The sequence below is a fragment of the Sminthopsis crassicaudata genome, chromosome 4, assembly GCF_048593235.1.
Source record: "Sminthopsis crassicaudata isolate SCR6 chromosome 4, ASM4859323v1, whole genome shotgun sequence".
Lineage (NCBI taxonomy): Eukaryota > Metazoa > Chordata > Mammalia > Dasyuromorphia > Dasyuridae > Sminthopsis > Sminthopsis crassicaudata.
In genome coordinates this window covers 287,938,516-287,961,867 of record NC_133620.1, presented here as the reverse complement: position 1 = coordinate 287,961,867, position 23,352 = coordinate 287,938,516, and the positions used below count along the sequence as shown (strand labels likewise).

At 35.5% G+C, this 23,352-nt stretch overlaps 1 protein-coding gene across 6 annotated transcripts in view; it reads left to right on the top strand.

Annotated features, from left to right (window-relative positions):
* The window catches only part of ANKS1A (ankyrin repeat and sterile alpha motif domain containing 1A), a 210,285-nt gene that overhangs the window by 65,379 nt on the left and 121,554 nt on the right, over positions 1–23,352 (top strand). For 4 of the 6 annotated variants that reach the window (XM_074311203.1, XM_074311202.1, XM_074311199.1 and 1 more), the window contains exons 3-9: positions 7,340–7,496; positions 9,137–9,199; positions 15,322–15,618; positions 16,227–16,302; positions 16,590–16,691; positions 16,855–16,956; positions 21,381–21,577. In XM_074311203.1, coding sequence (XP_074167304.1) covers positions 7,340–7,496; positions 9,137–9,199; positions 15,322–15,618; positions 16,227–16,302; positions 16,590–16,691; positions 16,855–16,956; positions 21,381–21,577 — 994 coding nt within the window. The remainder of the gene's footprint in view (positions 1–7,339; positions 7,497–9,136; positions 9,200–15,321; positions 15,619–16,226; positions 16,303–16,589; positions 16,692–16,854; positions 16,957–21,380; positions 21,578–23,352) is intronic. The other 2 variants (XM_074311204.1, XM_074311201.1) reach the window with 1 other exon arrangement.

Below are 23,352 nucleotides of genomic sequence, written 5' to 3'. Positions count from 1 at the left end.
AAACATTCCTTCCACACAGAGACTATTGTGAACCTTTTATTCTCATTCTTTAGTTTTCACTTTCCTTGATCATTCCCTTCTAATCAGTTATCACATCCTGGTGATTCTCTGACAACGTCTCTTATGTATTCCCTCTTTTCTTTACTCATACCACAGCTATCTTCATTCAGTCTTCATCTTCTCTTGCTTGGGTTATTCAATAGCTTTCTCATTTTTAATTCTTCCTTTTTTCAGTCTCCCTCTTATAACTATACAGCTTTCAAAGTAAAATTCCTGAAACACAAGTTTGACCATGTAACTTCTAGACAAAACAATTCCAGTGATTCCCTCTTGCCTCTGGATTAAAATACAGACTTTTCTGTTTGCCCTTTTAAGCTCTTTACAGTTTGGCTCCAACCTACTTTTCCAGGTTGGTTATACATTATTCCCCTTCATATATTCTTAGTTCCGCTAGACTTCTCTCATACATAGCATTCCATCTGTCATCATCATGCCATTGCACAGGCTATTCCTCATCCCTAGAACACACTTACTCTTCATGTCTTCCACTTCCCATCCCTGACTACTTTTGAAACTCACTTTAAGCACTACTTGTGTGAAGTCTTTCTTGATTCATCTAGTTACTAGTGTTGTTTCCTTCTTCCCTGTTAAATTACTTGCTTTTCATTAAAGTTTATATTTAGCTGCACGTTTTCTGCAATAGGATGTGCAACTTTTTAAAGCAGATATATTTCCTTTTTGTCTTTGTATTCCAGTACTAAGTGCTTGACAAATAGGCACTTTATAAATATTAGTTGATTGATGTAATACCTCAAATCAGTCAGTCAACAAGGATTTATTTAGGGTTTACTATTCTCGGCATTGGATTCGTGAACTTTTGAGTTATTAGTCTATGCCTTAAAACCTTTCAATATTTTTTCCATTTTCTTCTCTCCTGTGATGAGAAAATTCCTTGTTAAGGGATCTTTTTACCAACTCCAGATATACCTAGGAAATCCACTAGACCAAATCATATTGGGGTAATTGAAGAAAAAGTGAAATTGAGTACATTTTCTGTCATAGAGAGACTGAGAGATTTGCAGTCACTAGGAAGATCTTCATTGCAGGGGCACCTTGATGAGAATGGGTACCAATTGACAGCTCTACTGTTGATTACTCAAATATGGATCATAGAACAAAGTAAAATGAGGAGGAGCCCTGCCCTGCCTTCTTCCTCCCACAGCTTAGGTCTTGTATTGTATACCAAGAAGAAAGCAGGCTCAGAAGCAAGCAGTAAGCAGTGTGGCTCAGCTCCTAAAAGCAGAGCAGGGTCTAATTTTCAGCCCATTCTGAAGATTAAAGAGAAATAACTAGCTAGGAATTCCAGAGCAGAGGGAAGCCTGCAGCTGTATCATTCTGAAAGAGCATAGCTTCCTAGCTATCTGATAGCAGTTGAGTCTAACAGCAAGCCTGTCATTGCTTAAATACAAACCCAGGAACTTTCAAAGTGTGGACAATGGGACAGCAGTCCTATTTTACTTTGGATTAAACCGCTTAAACCATTTTGGGAACACTGACAGCTTGATATATACCTGTATACCTATACAGCCTGAGCTAGCTTGTCCCTCAGATGCTAAAACAACATACCCTCAATATTCCAAAGAAAGCAGTAGAAATAACATCCTAGACCTTCCTGTTAGGTTCTTACTAGGTGTTAAGCAGTAGTTAACAATTCTCTAGCTCAGGGTTCACACCTTTAGTTTACACCTTTAAAAGGAGTTCCGAAAAAGAGTTTACACACCTTTAAAAGGAGATAGTGTATTGGCTGTAGGAGTTCCCACAAGCCCCTGGGAGTACCCATAAGCCCATTCTCTGGGAGGATAAAAGGAGGCAACATTGAGCCTGGGACAAGGATAAGACTTCCCAGGAGAACTTCAGGGAAGCTGGAGGAGATTCAGAGCCAGGATTCAGGAAGAAGAGAATTCAAGATTCTACCTTTGCTCTGGCTGAAGGTTCTAGAAGCCTCCCAAGAAACTTGCTCATAGAGAAAAGGATTTACAGAAAAGAGATCTCCTCCCAGAAAAGTATTACAATTGAGAGACTACAGAACATTTACATTTTGGTGCCCAATGTGGGGCAATGACTTATTCTGAGCCCTTCAGAGGAGCTAGCCTGGACTTAACACCTTCCCTTTAGAAATATGGGCTGTAACATCAAGTCCAATGTCAGGAAATAGAATGGAGTAATGATTTTTTTTAAAATCACCATTAAAAGCTATTACAGACAGACATTAAAGACAAAAACCCAGAATAAAATGATTACAAAGCCTGTATAAGAAAAGCTTTAAAGAAAAACACAGCTTTGAGCACAAATTCAAACAAAATTTCGGTCTGAGATGAACAGAATTAAGAAAGAGTTGTAAAAAATTTTAGTCAATGAGAACACTGGAGAGTGGGGGGAATGGAAAATAATTGAGAAGTATGAAAGAAAGAATTAAAAGGAAATTACCATCTTTGTACAAAAGATACAAACCTGTGCTCAGGCAACAAACTCCCTGAGAATAAGAATGGACCAAATGGACCAGTGACTCCATGAGAGAGTAAAAGTCAAAAGACTGAAAAAGAAAAAAAAAAAAAAAAAAAAAGGAGAAATGATAGATATCTCATAGCAAAAAAATGATTGACCTGAAAATAGATCAAGGAGAGATCATTAATAATGACCAAAAGAAAGAAAAAGAAAGAAGGAAAATAGAAAAAAGAGGACAAAGTGGAAACAATCCACTGGTCACGTTTTAAAAGAAACTTGTAGATGAAAACTTTGAGCCAAAATTCAGAACTTCTAAGTTATAGAAAAAGTTAAAGAAAAAATATTTCAGAAAGAAATAAATCAAGTCCTGAAGGGAGCCACAATTGAGGCTCATACTCAATTGAGCAGAGAGCTTGAACTGCATTATCTCAGAAAGCAAAGGATAAAGACTTTATAACGAAGAATAATTTACCCAACAAAACTGAGTGTAATGATATAGGGAAAAAAATGGATCTTCAGTGAAATAGAAGACTTCCATATATTCCTGATGAAAAGGCTGAAGTTCAAACAGAGCAATAAAGGATAACTTCAAAGGTAAACATAACTGAACAGTAATAAAGGACTAAACAAGGATAAATAGCTTACACTCTAATATGGGAGATGATACCTATTCCCACTGAATCTTATCACGGCTTGTAAAAGGAGTCTAATTAAATAGAAATCTTGGGAGTAATTTTGTTAATGATTTTAAAAGAAGAATGAAAAGAGAGGAGAGGAATACAGTGAGGGAGGAAGGGAGGAAAGTTAGTGAAAATGATCTCATCTCAGGGTGCAGAAATGGATATGTATAAAAATGAGGAGGGTATAGGAGGAGCAGCTGATGTTTGAACCTCTCAGATGAACTGGTTAAAGGAAGAAAGAATACATATAAACAGAGTTGAGTATGTAAATACAGAATGAAAATGGGAGAAATGGGAAAGAGGGAAGATTAAAGGAAGGATTAGTATAAAAATATAACTTTTTTTTTGACATAAGAATGGAATTCCGAGGTGGTGCCCATAAATTGGGGAATAGTTGAATGAGTTTTTATGAATATGATGGAATAATATTGTATGGTAAGAAATTATATAGTTTCAGAAAAACTTGAGAACATGTATGAACTGATGCAGAGTGAACTGAACAAAACCAGGAGAACATTTATGCAATGAAAACAATATTATAAAGTCAAGTGTCTTAAAAAGATTTAGGAATTATTTTCGTTGTAAATCACCAACCATGATTACAGAGGACTATGATGAACATGGCACTTATCTCCTGATAGAGAAGTGAAATTTTTTTGCTTGATTTTCGTACATGTTTGTAATTATATGTTTACAATTGGAGTTTTTTTTGTTTTGTTTTGTTTTTTGTTTTTTCCATTCTTGCTTTGGGGGAAGGTTTTGTGGTGGGAATAAGAAAAGGTGAATTTTGCTTTTTGAAAATATGTTTGCTTGTGTACACATATGCTTGCTCACATGCATTTTTAGTGAGCAAATGTTACTTAGTTGTAATTGAAAAAAGACCTTCCTTTGACTTGTTCCCCACAGGTAATCTCATCTCTATAATTCCTCTTGCCAACAAAGTTTTTAGGAAAAATAGTTTATAATACTCAATGCATTCACTTCTTTACCACATACATAATCCTTAACTCCTTTGTAATCTGGCTTCTCTTTCCTATCGTTGTACTAAAATTACTTTCTTAAAGGTGATCAAATATAATATCTTTTTCTTAATTCTCATCTTTTTTCACATCTCTGTAGCCTGTGACACTGTAAATGTGGTCCTCAACCTTTTTGTTCTCAAGTCCCCTCTTAAAAATTATTGAGATCTCCTGTCCCCAACCTTCTGCATCATATCGATTGTTCTTTAATGATTACAGATTTTAATGTCTTAGTACTTTTATGAAAATAAAGGATCTCAGGTATCTTCAGAAGTTCCTGCACTACACTTTGAGAATTGCTTCTATGAACTTCTCTCTCTTTTAGTTTAGCTACCAGGACATCACATTCTGATTACTTTCTTATCTCTCATTGTAGTTTCTCTTCTCCTTTACTGCTTCCTGTTTCTAACTCTTACTGTTTATATTCTTCAAGATTCTGTCATTGGCTTTCTCATCTTGCTAAATTCTCTTAGAAGTCTTATTTACATGCACTTCTATAGAAAAATCTATTTATTCTGAATTTTTTCCCTGAACTTAAGCATTCCCATGTCACAATTATCTATAGGGCTTCTCTACTACACAGGTTCTGTCAGCACTGTAACTGTAATATATATATACATATATATATATGTATGAAAAATACTCAATTCTTCTTTCCCCATAGTTTCCCCATATTTTCTATTTTGGCACTTACCACTCAATTATGTTCCATATCTCACTGTTACTTTTGCCTTTTTTCTAATCTGACCTATCCAATCTATTTCCAAGCCTTGTTGATTTTACCTTTACAATATCTCTGGCTTACCTCACTTCTTTTAGATTCTTTTGTTGCCATCTCAGTATTAACAGCACCCTCATATAGGACTTCATTACGGTTTGCTTTGACTAATATATAATAAATACTTGGTGCCACTCTGTGTGTGTGTCTCTCTCCATTCTTCCCTCCCTTCTTCTTTCCTTCCCCCTACAGCTATCTCTGTCTCTGTCTGTCTCTCTTTCTCCCCCGCTATTTTTCATACTGCCACCAAATAGGTCTTCTAGATCACCATTCTCCTTTGCCCAAATGTATAAAGTGAGAAGGGTCCCTCCCTCCCTTTCCCTTCTTCCCTCTTTTCCTTGTGAATGAATTAAGCTCTCTTCTGTTTTATTTCAACAAGCAAAAATACTTTCTCTCCAAGAATGGTAAATGTTAATCTTAGAACTTACTTATTATTAATATAATGTGGGAGAGAACCTCAGTGAAGTCTTTGCCAAAATGCAAGCAGACCAAAACTCCACATATTGTGAGTTAGACTATTTCTAGAGACCTTTTCGATTCTGAGATTCTCTTCCTCAAGTTAATATAGTAATAGTCATTGCCTTCATTCTACTGAATGTATTTGAAATATTTATATTATTTTCATGTCATAAATTACAAAGTTGTTTGAAGGAGCATTTTTTTTTCCTCCTTCCCCCCCCCCCCAACTTAGTTGGTGCTGCTTGCTTAAGTATCTGGTTATCCTAGATGTCAAAATCATTATAACTTTCAGTGATACCCAATTGATACTGAATAAAGTATCCTTAACTGAATTGTCAAATTTCTTTTCACATTAGGCACTAAATTGCCTTTTTAACCTGATTTCATCCTATCTCATACTTTGTACTCTATGATGTAGCCAAATTGGACTCTTTCTATCTCTCATACACATCATCTGTTTTCCTGATATGTAGATGAGGTTAAGTTGAGACAGGTTAAGTGATTTTCAGCTTGTAAATTCTGGAATCATATTCAGAACAGGATTTCTATATGTAAGACTTGTATTCTTTTCTGCTATCGTGTGCTTCTTTCTCTTTCCCCGATTTCCCCCTACTTATGCCCATTCATATCTCAAGACTCTGCTTCAAAAGGACAATATTTTAGGCAGTTATAAAAAAGAATTGTGACTCTGAAAAGGGAGCAAGAAAGTCATGTTTGGAGGATAATGGGTAAGTGTTTTTTACTAAGTTGCCAAGTACAAACAATATAATAGGAAATGAAAGTATTTAAATATTGGTGGTGATCCAATTAGGGTAAAGCCTTGGAGTACTTGATGAAAAAATTAGGTTTTATTAATCATGAATATTTTTGTACATACTTTATTAAACTTTTGCTTGTCTTTTTTACTTCCCTTTCTCCTCCACTGTTGAGTGAAATGTACTTTTCTATCCAACTCTGTGTGTGTGTTCACTTACATGCATGTGTGCATATAATGTGTGCCTATGTACATATGTGTATGTTCTTCTGTCCTTTGACTCAAATCAGGGTAAGGTTCAAGAATCAACTCCTCTCACTCCTTTTTTATATAGATTCTATATGTTCATTCTGATTACATGAGATAATTTCCTCTAACCTTCCTTTCCCTCTTCTTCTCTCTTTCCATTCTTTTTTTTTTTTTTTTAATCAAGATATAACAGAACCCCTCTTGAGCCTTCTGTCTAAATAGACTCTATGCCTCTCCCCACAATTGGGTGAGAGGGGACACATGTATCATCTCTCCATATTAGAACATAGTTTATCCTTGTTTAGTTCCTTAGGATTGTTCATTTATATCATGCTTTGTGTTAATGTTGGTGGTTTTTATTTACAGTGAAGACTTTGTCTGATTTAATGTGTATGGTGGATAATTATGCATTTGTATTTACTTACTTAATAGTGTCACCAAGAAGAAAGCTAACTTTCCCTTTCCAAGTATTCAAATTATGCCATATGTGTTTAGCTTATATTTGAATTAATTCCTACTCCCATCCTTCTGCATTCAGCACAATGGGATAATTGCCTTGAATAATATGTTAAATTATACCAAGGGTTTTTATAATACTTCTTTTATGTAAATTTTATTCTAGAGTGCTTTTAAAGCATCACAAGTGAGGGGTGGTTTCACAGACAAGGAAATCAGACATTTCAGATGAGTAGAAATGAGATTGTGCTAAAAAAACATTGATGAAGGAGTGATTCAGACAACATGGCTCCAGAAAATTAGACTATCCTATCTACATTTGTGTGAGTAGTTTGCTTGAGAGAAAGGGAAATGAAGAAGATTGTGTCAACTAAATATTGGTAACATAGGAAAGACAGTTTTGAATTATGTAAGCTTATCAGATATTATTGCCTTCCAGGGACGTGGTGGAGGTTCTTCTAAGGAATGATGCATTGACCAATGTGGCTGATTGTAAAGGCTGTTACCCTCTTCACCTGGCAGCCTGGAAAGGGGATGCTCAGATAGTTCGATTACTCATCCACCAAGGACCCTCCCACACCAAAGTCAATGAGCAGGTCGGAAGAAGACTTTTCATGTAATCTGACTATAGGATAATGTGGTGATAGTGGTGCGCCATTTTATTTCTATAGCCCTAGTCTTGGTTTATTCTTCCTAGACACATTGTTTTCTTTTTAACTCCCTTTTCTTCAATGCTACTTCTTGTTGGTAAATCTTATCCTAGTTTGTAGTTATGCAGGCATATGTATAAATTGTGAGGATGGAATACCTTTTTGGCATATAGATCTTTTTGACATCTCCTCTTTCTTTATCTACTCTTCTTACCTTTTCTCTACTTCATAAAATTGTTTGAAAGAGGATATTATTGTTCTTGGTTGTTGAGAATATAAATAAAACTGTGTCCAATTACTGAGATACATTCATCCCCATTTACCTAAGTCCCTTAACTGAGCTAAGTAATTGTTAATCAATAGCATTTAAGTTGATATTGTTCCTCACACATAAGCTACCGAAGCTGACAGAGGTTCATCCTGTGTAGGATCAAACTTATAAGGTACTGTCTTCCAAACATGGCCCTAAAGAGTGTGCTAAGCTGTTAGGGATGTGGTATAATTTATAAGAAGGAATCTTAGCCCATAGGCACATGAAAACTAAGATAGAAGAGCTTTCAGTTTTCCTTATATTGAAATAATAATGATGAACATTTATTTAAAATTTGCAAAGCACTTGACATGTTATTTTGATCCTCACTACAACTCTGTAGATACTATAATGATCTCCATTTTATAGATGAAGAAACTGAGACTCAGAGATGTAATGTAGGATCACATAGCTAGTGTCTGAGGCAAGATTTGAATTTGGATGATTCCAAGTTCAGCACTATCTTCTGGGTCATCTAGATGTGTCTTTGATGCCTATATGTGGTTAATAGTCAGTTTCCCATTCCTTTTGAGAGTACGGTGTCTAGGTGGGTCATCAATATTTGATTAATCCTTGTTTTCTTTTTTAACATTTAACATTTAACATTAGGCTTAACAAAAGCCTAACTTTCATTATGCTGCTTTACCCCGTGTCTGATTGTTGCTAAAAGACACTAAGGAGGAAGTTTGTTTTTAATTGTTCTTTCTCAACTTTTAAATGGCTACAAGAGAATACCTCTAATTTAAGAAATGTTCTTAACTTTGCATTCCTTTTGTGTCCTGATTTTTATCTTGAAATTTGGATCCTGGTAAAGTTAACTAATTGAGTTTGAAATCCTGATCTATATCACAGCCTCATCCTACTTTGAGCATCCATGGTGGGCAGTAATGAGAGGTGCTGGTGGAATAGCTTATAAGAATGAGACTCCAGTTCCATGTTATGAAAATCTGTCAGTCAGATCAGCACTAGAGTAGTCTACCATTCCTTGGAGAATGTGATGGATTTAGATAGTCTTTGCAAATGGAAAAAGTCAATTAAGTGGTTGTTACTTTGGTTTGTTTAGAACTTTTTAAAGTGATGGTTTCAGTTAACTGCCTATACAGATGGGGTAATTAGTAGTGAGGTGAGGTACTGTAGAGGTTGAGTTGCTGTGCCACAAGTGATTTCTTTTCAAGGTACCTTGGTGAATGTGGTTTCCTTTTTGGGGCTACACATTACTTTATTGCTGTATTTCATCCATTTTATTATCACTTTTTTTTTCCTCTCCTTTTTGTAGAATGCTCTTGAGATCAAAGAACTCAAAAAGTACGGCCCCTTTGATCCTTATATCAATGCAAAGGTGTGTACTTAACTGACAGGATTTCTCTGCATCATTGCTCTGAGCTGCACCCAGTCTTGGGCTCTCTCTAGCTCCCACTCTCAGGCAATTTTCATCATCCTGACTGATGACTGCTCCGATCCTGTCTACTTCTGTGTTGTTTCTGGGGATAGTAAAACAATTTTTAAAATTCAAACCATCACCAGTAAAATTGTCTACTTTTAAAGAAAAATCTGAAAAGCTTAAAATCAATATGTGTGTACATGTGCCTGAAGAATCAGGGCACAGGCTCTTTAATTTGATGCTATGTTTCTAAAATTGCTGTTAGAAAAATCCATGTACTTCAAGGATAATTAGGCAAATTAATATTCTTAATAAGCTTTTACCTGCTGGAACATGAATACATTTTTCTTCATGTCCTTTTGGGATCTGATTGCCGTATTTCTTTCCAAAGTGAGAGATGCTTGTGGCTCTTGGTGGGGATAGGAGAAAAAGGCCATGTGTATTTCTTTCAAAGATCTTGCTCGCTTGCTACTTTGCTCTTGTTTTATTAAGTCTGGTTTTACTTGTGTCTGGTTTTTAAGACTCCATCTTCTGTCTTTAGTCTTTGTTTGCTTTTCTTTCTGCTTAGTCATTCTTGACCCACTAAAAAAGCACAAAAATAGCTTACAAATCGCCATTAAAGCTGAATGGTTGATGAGGTAGATCAAAAAAAATTTCTTAAGTTACTTGATCAGGCTATCAGCAGAGAGAAAATAAATGAAGAGAAAGTATCTTTCTCAGACACTTGCCATATTTAATTGAGTTTATTCTCAGGCTATAAGCACGTAATGAGTCTACTGATTTATGATGGGATGTGGTTTTAAGAGTGTCACGCTCAGCTGACTATCCTTTTACCATTTGGAGCCTCTCTGGCTTTTTCCTTTTAAGCCCCAGCTTCCTCAGTCATAGTAATTCTGCTTGACCAGAGATGTTATTTCACATGAGATTTATGGTGTAAAAGAAAGAAACCAAACTCTGGTTGAGTCATAATGTTGCCCATGTAGCTACCTTCTATTTCTTCCCTATTAATTTTCTGAAGAGAAAGCAGGCAACAAATAATTTTTATAATTCAAAGAAGATGACAATAAGTTTCATGTTTTCATTTCGTTAAGGAGCAATTCAATATTAATGATCCTTCTCCCTCTTCTCTTTCTTGATAGCCATTAAGGATGCTGAGATTTTGCTCGAAATTTATGATCAAGACTGTTATGCAAATTATTAGGATATGTAGATTTTTTTCACACATACATACCAGTTACAACTTTAGAAAGACACTTTCATTTCCAAATGGAAAGCACATACTGTTTTAAATGTTTTTGAGGTCTGTCCTTACAATGTGGATGTAAAGTGTCATTTCTCATAAGAATCTGGGAATGGAGTAATTTTCATGGCAGAACTTTGTTAAAATGTACACTTAAAAGGGAAAACCTCATTCCAAGGATAGAAAAAGGGGATTTAGAATTATTTCCTTTTTGTAGCTTTATTGGCTACTAATGCATATGATTGAAGGCAAGTTTTAAAGAGACACTAGTTTTTGAAAATACTTTCTCCTGTGACTTTGATTTGGCCTGCACAACTAAAGAAGAGCCTAGTTAATGAAAAACTAAGAGTTAGAGCATATCTTTGACTAACACCTTATCACACTTAAAAAGCAATTTTTTACTTATTAAAAATTGTACTTTGAAAGATGGAATAATATGTATTGGTTTTAGGGCAACAAATCTAGATGGATTTGCTACCTACACCATATTGAGTGGTACCTACACCATATTGAATGACAAGGCTCATAAACATAACATTCTTGCCTTATGCCTGTTTTTTTTTTTTTTTTTGTTTTGTTTTTTTCAGTGACCCATTTGGTCTGACTGGGAATCAGTTTGCTATTTTGTATAGAGGTGTCAGACATGAGATAAAATGTAATTGGGAAATAGTTAACAAAATAAAGAAAAGTACAATAAAATAGCTGACATTACATTTTAAAACATGGTCCACAGGGATCTTATGTATAATTTAGTGGTTTCTATTTCTCTTTGAGTTTGACACAGTGCTGTAGACATTTGCCTGTAGAGATGAAGGGAGTAATTTTTTCTTGAAGCAAATGGGATTTTTATTAACATTAATGTTGTGCTCAACATTAATTTTTTTTGCAATTTTTTTTGCCCATTTTGCAAATACCCAGAAGAAAACTTTTAACAATAATAACTATGTGAAGCTAGAACTGTATTTTAAGCAATGCTATTTTGACTAGAATGTCTCAAAATTATCATCCAGAGGAACTATGTTTTTAAAATAACAGATTATTAAGGATTGGAAGGTATCTTCAAAATTATTTCCTCCATCTCCCACATGGTTTAGATAGCCTGCACTATTGGTTATAGGTAGTCGTTTGACTTATTTTTGAATCTCTTATTGTTGGGGAATTTATCTCTTCAAGAGGTAGCCTTTTCCATTTGGGGGTATTTTAATTGTTTGAAAGTTCTTCATTATGTTGAACTGAAATCTGCCTTCTAGTAATCTATTAATCCTAATTGTGTTCCCTAGAGCAGTATGTAAAAATCATCTTTTTCTATAGGACAGCCCCTCAGACTTTTTACCTAGCCTTTTAAGTCTTCTCCATGGTAAACTGCTCTTCTTTCCTAGTTTATTTCCGCTACTCTTTTAGTGAAATTGCTCCTCAGTATTTTGATTACATAAAGTTTTGTCTAAATGTGACACTAGTTTGTAAGCTTAGTCATACTTTATATGCTCAAAAGAGAGGAGATCCTGTTAATGTATATTCTTCTATGAATGACTACTATGATAATGCCCTCACAGTTCTTTAGCTGCATATGTAGTTGTATGTTATGTTTCCTCTCTTGATCAGTAAGCAGAGACAAATAATTTTGACCTGGTTTTGTTTTAAAATCTGAGTTTGTCATTTTTAGAATTTATACTTTGAGGGAAAAGAGTTCACCAGATGCTAAGATGCATGGTTTTTTATATCATGTATACATGTAAACAGTTCATGTTATCTAATTCTTCCAAATACTGAGTTACAGTAAGGCAGATAGAAAGGTGGTCTTCAGGTGGTTCATGTAGGAAATAGGAAATTTGTAAAGGATAATTTAGAAATTATGGTGCTTTACTTTCTTCTTCATCCCATGTTTCTATTTCTATTTCCAGTTTTTTATTTGCTGATTCTTTGAATTGTCTTAGAGTGTGAAGTTAGTACTTAGGATGTGACCTTTAGAGGTTTTTAAGCATGCTTATTTTCAGGAAACAGATCTTTCACATGCCTATATTTTTTATTAATTCTCATTGGATTCTTGGTGCTTGTCTGACTTAAATGGTTTGATGACTCTTTTATTCCAAAGGAGAAACTGTGTTACTAACAAGGACATTCAGATTCAGATATAAAGAGAGCAGAGAAAGAATGAGCATTTGATCAGAGGGATCAGGCATCTCCTTTTTACTGGAGGATGAGAATATTGCTTTATATCTTGTAAGAAAAAAAGAGTTGTTATTGCTTGTCTCATTGACTGGTGTTGAAGGAGAAAATGCAAGTTGCCTTCTACCTGTGGTAAATAAGACCTGGTTGTTGTGTGGCAGTCTTGAGGCAATTTGAGTGAATACTGAGGGTTAAGAAAAAGGTAGCATCAGTTCATCTTCAAAAAGAATGGCGCAAGAGATATTTTAGTTTTCTTTGCTGGATGGTATTATACTATACTTGCAATTGGCAATTGATATGTGTTTAACCAAAGAAAAATTAATTCAGTAAGTAAAAGAGCCCTAAGTGTTTCCTCTAGAATATATGGACTTTCCTGGATGAAAGTTTCTCTACTCAAGCTATATACAGTTTGTGTTTATTTTGTTTTGATGAAAGAGAAGTCATGTGATACAAGTTACACGATTATTGTACTTTCTCTTTGTAAAAAAGGACTTTGTATTTGCCAGTTTAAAGAAGAGTAATCCAGGAGATAGATCTCATTATAAAGTCATGAAGTCAAAATTACTATCTATGACTGGAGACATGAACTGCCAGGCATGGTAAGGCAGAGACAGGTTATAGATAGAAAGAAGTCATAAAGGAGCTTGGGCAGGCTTTAAAAAGACTAGGGCCTTCCTATAAGTCTCATTCTGAGTGGCACATGATGACTGAGCAGAAATAAGTCAGGTGGGCCCATAGTTGCTGTTCCTGAAAGCAGGTGTGCTGCTGCCATTATCACTTAAACACACACACACACACACACACACACACACACACACACACACACACACACACACAGTCAGTCACAGTTTCTTCGTTCTCTCCTTCTCTCCCTCTCTTCTTCTCCCTTCTTCTCCCTCCCTCCCTCCCGCTTTGGACTTTGGAGCACTCATGCACTGAGAGGAAGACTATTTTTGTCATTGACAGAGATTGGTAATGATGATTGAAGTATGTATCCAACAGCAACTTTACTTGAGCCCTGTTTAAGCTTAATGTTTTGCTTTCTCTGCACCTTATATTTATCTGTGTGCATTTACTTCTGCTTATGGCTGCTTTTACTGTTTCTTCCTTCCCAACTTTCTTATTATAGTTTATTAGTGAATTCTAGTCATAGTGGCCCTGTTCCTAGCAGCTCCAGATGTTTCTGGGTGATAATGCAGCAGGAAAAAATGATGCAGTCAAATACCAGATCAAAATCAGATGGAGTTGCATGCATGGTTTTGGATAATCCCTAGAATAAAATTTAACATTATTAATAGAATTAAAGCAATTATAGAAAGCTTTAATTTTATACTTTGAAAGGTGCAAAATATTGATGTTTTTAGTATTCTCTTTTCTAAAGTTTTGCCTGTCTCAGAGTTGGAAAGCCAGCAGATAAATTTTTAAAATTCTTCCTAAATCAATCCAAAGACTTGGCTAAATGTTCCTAAGAAGTTACATGGAAATTCCTTTTCTCCATGTCTTAAGTTATGCAATGTATGTGTATTTTTTTTTAATTGTAAGAAAATAGAAAAGTTGCAACACAGTTGGAACAAATAATGTTTTCAGAATATAGTAGCCTAATAAATGCTTCTGAAACCTCTTCCTTTTTCCTTTGATTATGCTCTTTAGTTAAATTAAAAGTCAAATTGGAGTTGAGGGATGTCTGGATTTAAATTAATAGAAAAACATCATATTTGTATATTTTGCACCTTGCAAACAATTTTGAAAAGTATGATTGTATCTTCTATGTAAACTGTTATTTGCACTGCTATTTTAATTATAGATATTGCATGTCTTAATTGATTTAGGCATTTCTAGTAGAAGCAAGTACAGCAGTCAGGGGTCTCCTGAGTTCTTTTTACATTTAGCATCATTTCATGTCATCATCCCCCATTCTGGGTGTCTCCCTCCCCTCTCTCTCTGATGGGAGGTGGGGGAAGATGTTGGCTGATATGTAAAATGATTGGCTCTGTTTTCCTGGGTGGTTTCTATACTTGACATTCATGATTGGTTTGCATGCTAGAAACCATATGAAAATGCTCAGCCTTTTTATAAAAGCTGGTGATTAAGACAAAGGGGATGGCTGACAAATTGAGAATCAAAATTTTGTCATTAGATAAGTATTGTATTGTAAAGCTAATTGAAGTTTAAATTTAATTGAGAGTTATGATTTTGTTGTGCTTGGCCTATATCAGATTTCTGTAGGATCCCTTTTTTGTGTATGCTATCTTCTGATTCTGCACAAAATATGAGAGAGAGATGGTTAGTCATACCCATTAATGTGAAAATACTTAGTAGGCTATTGTTTTTCTTTTGCAGTAGGGCATTTGTAATTTAGCTAAGAGTGTCTCCCATAAGAGTGGTCAGTGTGCTTTGAGGAGTTCATGAGGAACTGATATCTGTCTACTCATTAGGAACTGATACATTCCCCAGGCCACACTGACCACTTTAATGGGTGACACTCTTATCTAATTATAAATTTATTATACAGAAGAGCAGTCACCTATTAAATATTTTCAAATTAATGTGTACAGAAATATTTTTTGCCATTTCTTCATTTAAACTTCAATAGTTTTACTGTTATTTCCACCTGATGCATTTTTGTCCGTGTATTAAGCCTACCTGATTATGCTGGTCTCCTTTTTTACTTTAGAATAATGACAATGAGACAGCCCTCCACTGTGCAGCTCAATATGGCCACACGGAGGTGGTGAAGGTCCTCTTGGAGGAACTAACTGATCCCACCATGCGCAATAACAAGTTTGAGACACCACTGGATTTGGCTGCACTATATGGGAGGCTGGAGGTGGTGAAGATGCTGCTCAATGCTCACCCCAACCTCTTAAGCTGCAACACTAAGAAACACACTCCTTTGCACTTGGCTGCACGAAATGGCCACAAAGCTGTGGTCCGTGTCCTTCTGGATGCTGGGATGGATAGTAACTACCAGGTAGCCATGATAATATAGCTTCAAGTTTTGTGGGGGTTTTTTCGACTTCAGACTTCTCCATTCTTGGCAAATTCATATTATCACTATGTAACATAGTAAAGTATCTTCAAAGCTTCTCTACATGACAGTGAATAAAACTCCAAATTTATTTATATATACTCATCTTTCAAACTACTAATGCCCAGTGTCATAGTTTTTACATGGCTCCAATTACATCTGAAGAGGAAGTGACTTCAGATCTCTGCACCCAATCTTCCTCAAGCACTTTTCTCCCTCATGATCCTCATACTGTGGGCATTAGAGATATGTGTAGCTAGACAAGTGAGTGGAGCTGATGAGTCTCACATGTGGCTCACTGCGGTATTTTCTCACAGGCCCAAAAATATAAATAAAAATATTGTAAATTTTTACAATAAATATTATAAAAAGAGAAAACTACAAGAGATGATTATTAAAAGGGTGTGTGTGTGTGTTTGGTGTATTTCCCTTTGTGTCCCCTTTGTTGGCTTTAATCATTTGGAATTTCTGTTTCTCATATAAACACATGCTAATCTCTGGGATCACAATTTCTGACTGGGTCCTGCACTGAGTTCTTGTTTGCTTTACAGACGGAGAAGGGCAGTGCTTTGCATGAGGCTGCTTTGTTTGGCAAGACAGATGTGGTTCAAATCCTGCTGGCTGCAGGTGAGAGGTCGGCAGTGCTCTTGTATTCGGCATGTGAGGGTCGGGACTGAACAGCATCTCAGGAGGGGGTTGATTTCCACTGGCTGCAGTTGAACCCAGTACATGTATGTCTGCATTTGTTTGACTGTGTAAGTGTAAGATCTGGTTTTTGATAGCTGGATTAAATGATTTTAGAAGGTAACCATTATTTCTGCTGGAAGGTTGATGTAAGTGACTTCAAATCTGGCTGTATCTGAAGTTGTCTTGAAAATTCTCATTCTACTGCTTCTTTCTATGTACATCTCCAGGAATTGATGTGAATATAAAAGATAATCGGGGGCTAACTGCACTAGACACTGTACGAGAGCTTCCTTCCCAGAAGAGTCAGCAGATAGCAGCATTTATTGAAGGTCAGTTTGTGGGAAGGAGGAGAAGATAGCCCTCCCGGTGTGGCTACTGAGGGTAGAACAGAGTGATAAATAGAGAAACCTATATGTTCCAATGGTTTTTTTTTTTGTTTTGTTTTGTTTGTTTTGTTTTTTGTTTTGTTTTGTTTTTTCCTTATCTTTGTAGAACACATGATTGGGAAAAGAAGTACAAAAGAAGGAGACAAATCTATCAGAGCCCAGCCATCATTCATCCCTCATTTGGACTCATCATCCCTGAAGTCTCAAGGTGAGCATGGCTCTATCTTGCAGTTGAGGCCTAGGATGAACTGAATGTAAAATTTCTCTCTCTGCTTTGGAATCCCCAGCTCTGTACAGTAAGAATAAGTTTTTGGTGACCAATATTCATTCTATTAAGGAACTGTTAATTTCAGGATACATTTCTTAATGTATAATTTATCTGAACTTACACTGAGCAGATTTGTTGCTGTGTTAGGTTGGAACAGTTCTTCAGGAATTCCCTCTTTTGCCCACTTTGTTTCCCAAAATTAATATATAATCTACCTACTTCCATATATTCTAGGATGGATGTTTGTGTTCAGTCAAGCTTGGGGTAGGGGAATAGGCAGAAGTTGATGGGGAAGGAAGGGTTAGAAAGACAATATAACAAAATCCAAATATTTGAGGTTGGATTGCACTTGATGAAAATTATGTTTGAAAAATTAGTTAATACTTCTTGCTGTCATCAATTCTGCTAAGAAGATGTAACTTTACAAGTTACTTAGGCCATATCCCTGTATTCAGATAGGTAAATTTTCAGAAAAGGCTAGTACATATCCTCCATTGCTAGGCTATTCTATCAACTGATTATTGTTAATTGGCTTAGAATCTCAAGCTTTTGATTATATTTGCTTAAAATATTCTGAGCAATTATGATTATGGAAGTCCCTGGTTAATTTCAAATTGAATTGTCTAGTGGCAGTGGCAATTATAAATCTGTGAAGATAGCTACATAATTACCAAGCCACTTGACTTGTAAGTATTCCTAAAAACAAACTATTGCTACATCTCTAAAACAACTTAAGGCTTTGTATTCTAATACAGAAAATTCTACCTATCCACCATTATCAGGATAATTATTTTTTATAAGGATGATTACTTAGATGACATTGAAATGTTACTTAAGACAAAGACAAAGCATTCACAAAAGGAAAAGACAAGCATTTAATTCAAATGTAAATACTTTATGAGTTCCCTTTTTATATTTTTTTTTTTGGTTCTAGTCTGTTGGATCTTTTTGTATCTAAATTTTTCTGTCCATTTTATTGATCCTGCTTAGCTTTGTAAATCCACAAATCTGATAAATGTCACCTATTCTTATTAAGACAGCATACAATGGAAATGCAGATTGGAATTAGAGGATCTGAGGTCAAAGCTTAGTTCTATTATTTCTATGTTATCTGGATGGACAAGTCTCATAACTTTTCTGAGTCTTGATGTCCTCATTTGTAAAATGAAGGGTTTTTTTTGTTGTTGTTTTGTTTTTTTAACTAGTTAGCTTTTAAAGTCCCTTCTAGCTCGAAATTTATGACCTTATGTTGAATAGAAAAGCAAAAATAAAGTATACTTCACTAATAGTACTCTACCTGTCTTTTGATTCAGCTCTTCAACCAATCTTAGAACTACCTCTTTTATTATCTAGCCCACACATCTCTGTTTTGCCTAAATGATATTTTAAAATGCCTTGATAAATGATTTTTTAAAAGATGCCTTGTTGGATTCAAGTTATTATATAGTATTCAGAATTCTGCTGATCTAGCAGGTAGTCCAAAAAAAAAGGAAAAGCAACTAATCTAGTCCTAATGAACTAGCTATAACAAGGGCCCTACCTAGTTGAAATTTCACAACTACCCACTGAGGCAAGCAGTAAGGAACTTTAATAGGATTATCTTATATTTTTTTGTGGAATTCATTGCATTGACAAAATTATCATGACTCCACAGTTAATTGTGCCCAATCAGTTATGATGTTAACCTCCTATAAAATAATCTACAAGTAACCCACTTTTTTTGCAGGTTTATTAGGAAACTTATGGCAGCAAATTCTCTAGGAACATTTGCCTGCCTTATGTGTCTTTCCTCTTTTTATAGCTAGTCCATTAGGACTTAGCTTGTCTTTTGGCATCTTCCCTTTATTAATGTCATGTTCCACTAGGGAATTCAGCCCAAATCTTTCCCTTTGTTAATGACTAAAATTCCTATTTGGAAGTAGGCCTGCCGGGGCAGCTAGGTGGCACAGTGGATAGAACACCAGCCCTGACTTCAGGAGGACCCAAGTTCAAATCTGGTCTCAGACACTTAATACGTCCTAGCTGTGTGACCCTGGGCAAGTCACTTAACCCCAGCCTCAGAAAAAAAAAAAAAAAAAGAAAAGGAAGTAGGCCTACCAGCCAGTAGTGTAATAAATAGTAAGGTCTTTGCCTCTTGATTTGGAGATGATCTAGGCCTACAAATTCTTTTGAGACACTTTGTGACACTGGCTTGTGACCCTAATATATTTTGGGGAGTTCAACCCCTACCACAACATTTGATGGACCATATAGGAGAGTCCTGGAACCCAATATATTTTTTTGGAGGTTCAGTGCTTCTGTAGTCCATATCCTATAATGTCTTTGGGATGCTATTATATTCCAAAGGGCACAGGTAGTGTGATTTAATAACAAAATCCACAAATTAAATTGATAATCTGCTATTTAATTTCTCCAGGAATCTAGTATTAGAACTAATTTATGTTAGCTGGGTACTTTCTTACTATTTCACTTATTTGGGGTTTCGGTTACTTGTTAATATTTTTTTTGTTCTATAATTTCTATTTTAATGATCGTTCTCCATAGATAAAACAGCTCAATTCCATGAAGATTTATTAAATAATACTATATACAAAGTCTTGGAGGACAAGATCAAAATTGTGTCTGATCTCAGGGAGCTTGTATTCTATCATAAAGCAAAATGATAGATGTGTAGTTCTGTCTTCTTTCCTTTATTTATTATGATTCATACACCACAAGTAGTGATGACTGATGACAGTCTGTGCCTGAAGTTCAATACTTCAAGCATTTGTGAAATATCTGACTCATCAGAAAAAGTATTGGATTTAAAGTTTAGAGTTTATATTCTCTCTGTCACTATTTACATAACTTTGGGTAAGTCAATGCAACTTCTTTTTGGTCTTTGCTGTAGCATGGGAAACTTTAACCAGTCTATCCCATCTCCATTGTCTAGAATAATGTAAACTTTAAAGGAACCTCTCCTGTTCTCATTGTCAGCCATTATCACACACCCTGAGGCCAAATTCCTAAGACTGTCTTTTTAGCATATTTATGGCATATTCAACTGTTTCATCATCAAGTTGCTCACATAGACATAATGGGCATACCATTCTTCATTAGGTCTGTCCATAACTTCTAAGTCTCTAGATTCCTCCCTTCCCTCTAATCTTAAAAAAAAAAAAAAAAAAGCCTTTATTCATAGCCTGTTGCTAAATCATTTTTTATGTTGTCTGTGATCCTTTAACATTAATAAGAGGCATCTTGGCCTGTTGTAAAATTTTCACATTTCGAACTGCTCTCCCATAGTCTGCTACTTCTTCAATCTCAGTTCTTCATGTGTGAAATGAAGAAGTCAGAGTTTGTTTCTACAGCCCTTTTTATCTATGATCCTATAATCCCTCTGCTTATATAAAGCGTGTAGTTTCTATGTCCAAAAATATTCATCTGATCAATTAATGATCAATAAATATTTATTAAGTGGCTGCCATTGAGTTAAATGTGGAGGATACATATAAGAAAAGAAAAGACATTCCCAACTTTCAAAGAGCTTACCATCTAATGGAAGTGGGAGAGGAAATAGTGCTTGGGTAGCAATTTGGGAAGAGGGACTGGAAATTCTGACCCTCTACAAAAGGAGGCTTTGGTCTTCCAATACCAAATCCACTTTTCTGTTCAGCACTAAGAGTTAGTTAGATATAGACACACATAGTGAGAAAAGTGGGGAAGTAAAAGACAAAAATAATTTCTTATGTCAGAGACATGAATAAAGATACAAGAGACTCAACAGTATCTTTTCCATGAACTCCTAATAAGAAGCTTAGTATGTTGAACTGGTTAAGAATTTCTTCAGCTAACTTAAAAGAACTGTAGGTGTTAGGAATGGAAAAGAGAAATCTGAAGCAGCAAACATGATAATTCAGATATGTTAAGCACTTTCCTGTGGAAGAGGGTTTTGCTCTATTTTACTTAGTCCCAGAAAGCAGAATGAGGAATAATGAATTGAAGTTGCATGTAAAAAAGAATTTCTGAATAACCAGACTTAGCTAAAAGGGGAATGAGTTACCTGGGAAAAGCCTTGAGTTTACTATCACTGAACAATTTTAAGTTGAAGTAAAATGACCATTTGTTAACAGTTTTGTAGAGGCGGTTTCTGGTCATGAATAGTTTGGAATATGTTGCATTTCTGATATCCCATCTCTGAGTTTTGAGCCCTCTGATTTTAAAGTAAACATTCTTTTACTTTTAAGCCTAAGGACCAGAATGGTCAACTGGCATCAAAATTATGTAGCTTTTTCAAGATCAGGATTCTTCATTTGGAGGCATTGCAGTTCTTAATTTTGTGTTTTCCTCTTCTTCCCTTTTTCTGTTCTCCTTTTCCTCATCAGGTGATGTGGAGAAAGCAGTAAATGAGCTGATCATTGATTTTGACATGAACTCACAGGAGGAAGGTCCCTATGAAGCTCTGTATAATGCCATTTCCTGCCACTCATTAGATAGCATGACCAGTGGAAAGTCTTCTGACCGAGAATCTATGACCAAGGAGGCAGAAGCAGCCATTGTGAAAGCATCTGGAGTGAGGCCTGTGTGTATTTGTTTTGTTTTTAAACCCAAAGAAAGTGGGAGGGTGATTGGGAAAAGAAGAGAGATGGGCCAGGTAGAAAGTCTTTCTATCTACTTGTTGCCCTTATTGGAAATCCAAGCTTGAGAGTTATGAAAGAGTAATAAGGGAGAAAACTTCTCTCAAAATCCATCACATTTGCATCACATAGCACAGAATAAATGTTTTAATAAAACCTTACAGTATTAAAATTAGTTAAAATTCAAGTGACATTTCTTCCCCAATGTGATTTGTCTCTTCTATTTCACTCTAAAGACTCCTGGGTCTTGCCATTTTCCCTAGAACTGATCTCCTTTATGTGTATTATCTCCCCTAAAATGTGTGACTCTTCTTCATGAGGTATTTATAAATCTCTTTTGTAGTGACAATTCCTGCTCTGATTAGAACTTTCATGGTTATATCAAGAGGTGGCATGTTCCTGATTTCAGCCCAATGAGATAACTTCTTAACATTTTGTCATTTTCCCCCTAAAACAAGGAAGGAACAAAATGAAAATAGTTTTTGTTCTAACAAGAATTTCAGTTCTTTGCTAATTTTTTTACTTTTTATCTCTAGAGGTTTTCTAGAGTCATTTCTACATCAAGAAACAACAAAAAAAAAAGTCCACTCGAATTAATTCCAGCCTGTATGGAGTATTCTGTTAGGCTCCATCTGCTCTTAGGGATTACCCATGTGGTTGAGATTTGAACTATCTTGAGACTTCATTGATACTGTTAGGATGCTTACATGGATGCTTATATTTTCTTTCATCTAGCATTGTTCCTCACATTCTGGCTAAAAAAGTTGTGTTTTCTCTGGCCTTATCTTGGAATTCTGGATATAAAGAAATCAAGAATCCAGCTTATTTTCTACCTTGTTTTCCTTATTCATTGTTGCCTTCATTGTTACCACCGATTTTGCCTCTTTGTATTACTCTATACTGAGTCCTGTTGCTATTCTTTTTTTTTTAATTATAGCTTTTTTTTTTACAAGATATATGCATGAGTAATTTTTCAGCATTGACAATTGCAAAACCTTTTGTTTCAATTTTTCCCCTCCTTCCTGTTGCTATTCTTAAAATTTCTTTCCATATTATTTCTTCTAGGGTGGTTTGCCATTTGTAGGGTATTTCCAAGATCACATTGTTGATCCTGGAGTTAAATACATTTTTTTTTCTTGCTATTGAGGATGGCGTGAACAGCTTCCAGGATATCACCTTAGACACCCTCCTTTGAGTATATTCCAGAGTAATAGGTCTTCTATGGTTTCGTGGGAGAAAGAGGTTTGCCATAATGAAGTAGACTCTTCTTTCTTTGCCTTCCAATTGCAAACTCAAACCTAAGATTTGAGTTTAGAATGACCTGTCTTTGTGGTGGCCCCCAATCCTGGAGTTGACTGTCTCAGACCTTCAGACCCTGCCTAGGCCCAGACTTTTTTTTTCTAAATTTGACTTGAGTCTGGGGAACTGGGATTAGGGATGAGATATTGATCAACAGGACACCTGTTTCATTTAGATAGATAGATAGATAGATAGATAGATAGATAGATAGAAAGAAAGAAAGAAAGAAAGAAAGAAAGAAAGAAAGAAAGAAAGAAAGAAAGAAAGAAAGAAAGAAAGAAAGAAAGGAAGGAAGGAAGGAAGGAAGGAAGGAAGGAAGGAAGGAAGGAGGAGAGAGAGGGAGAGAGAAAGAAAGAAAAAAAATAAAGAAAAAAGAATGGGAGGAAGGAGGGAAGGAAGGAGGGAGAAAAAAGAAGGGGAG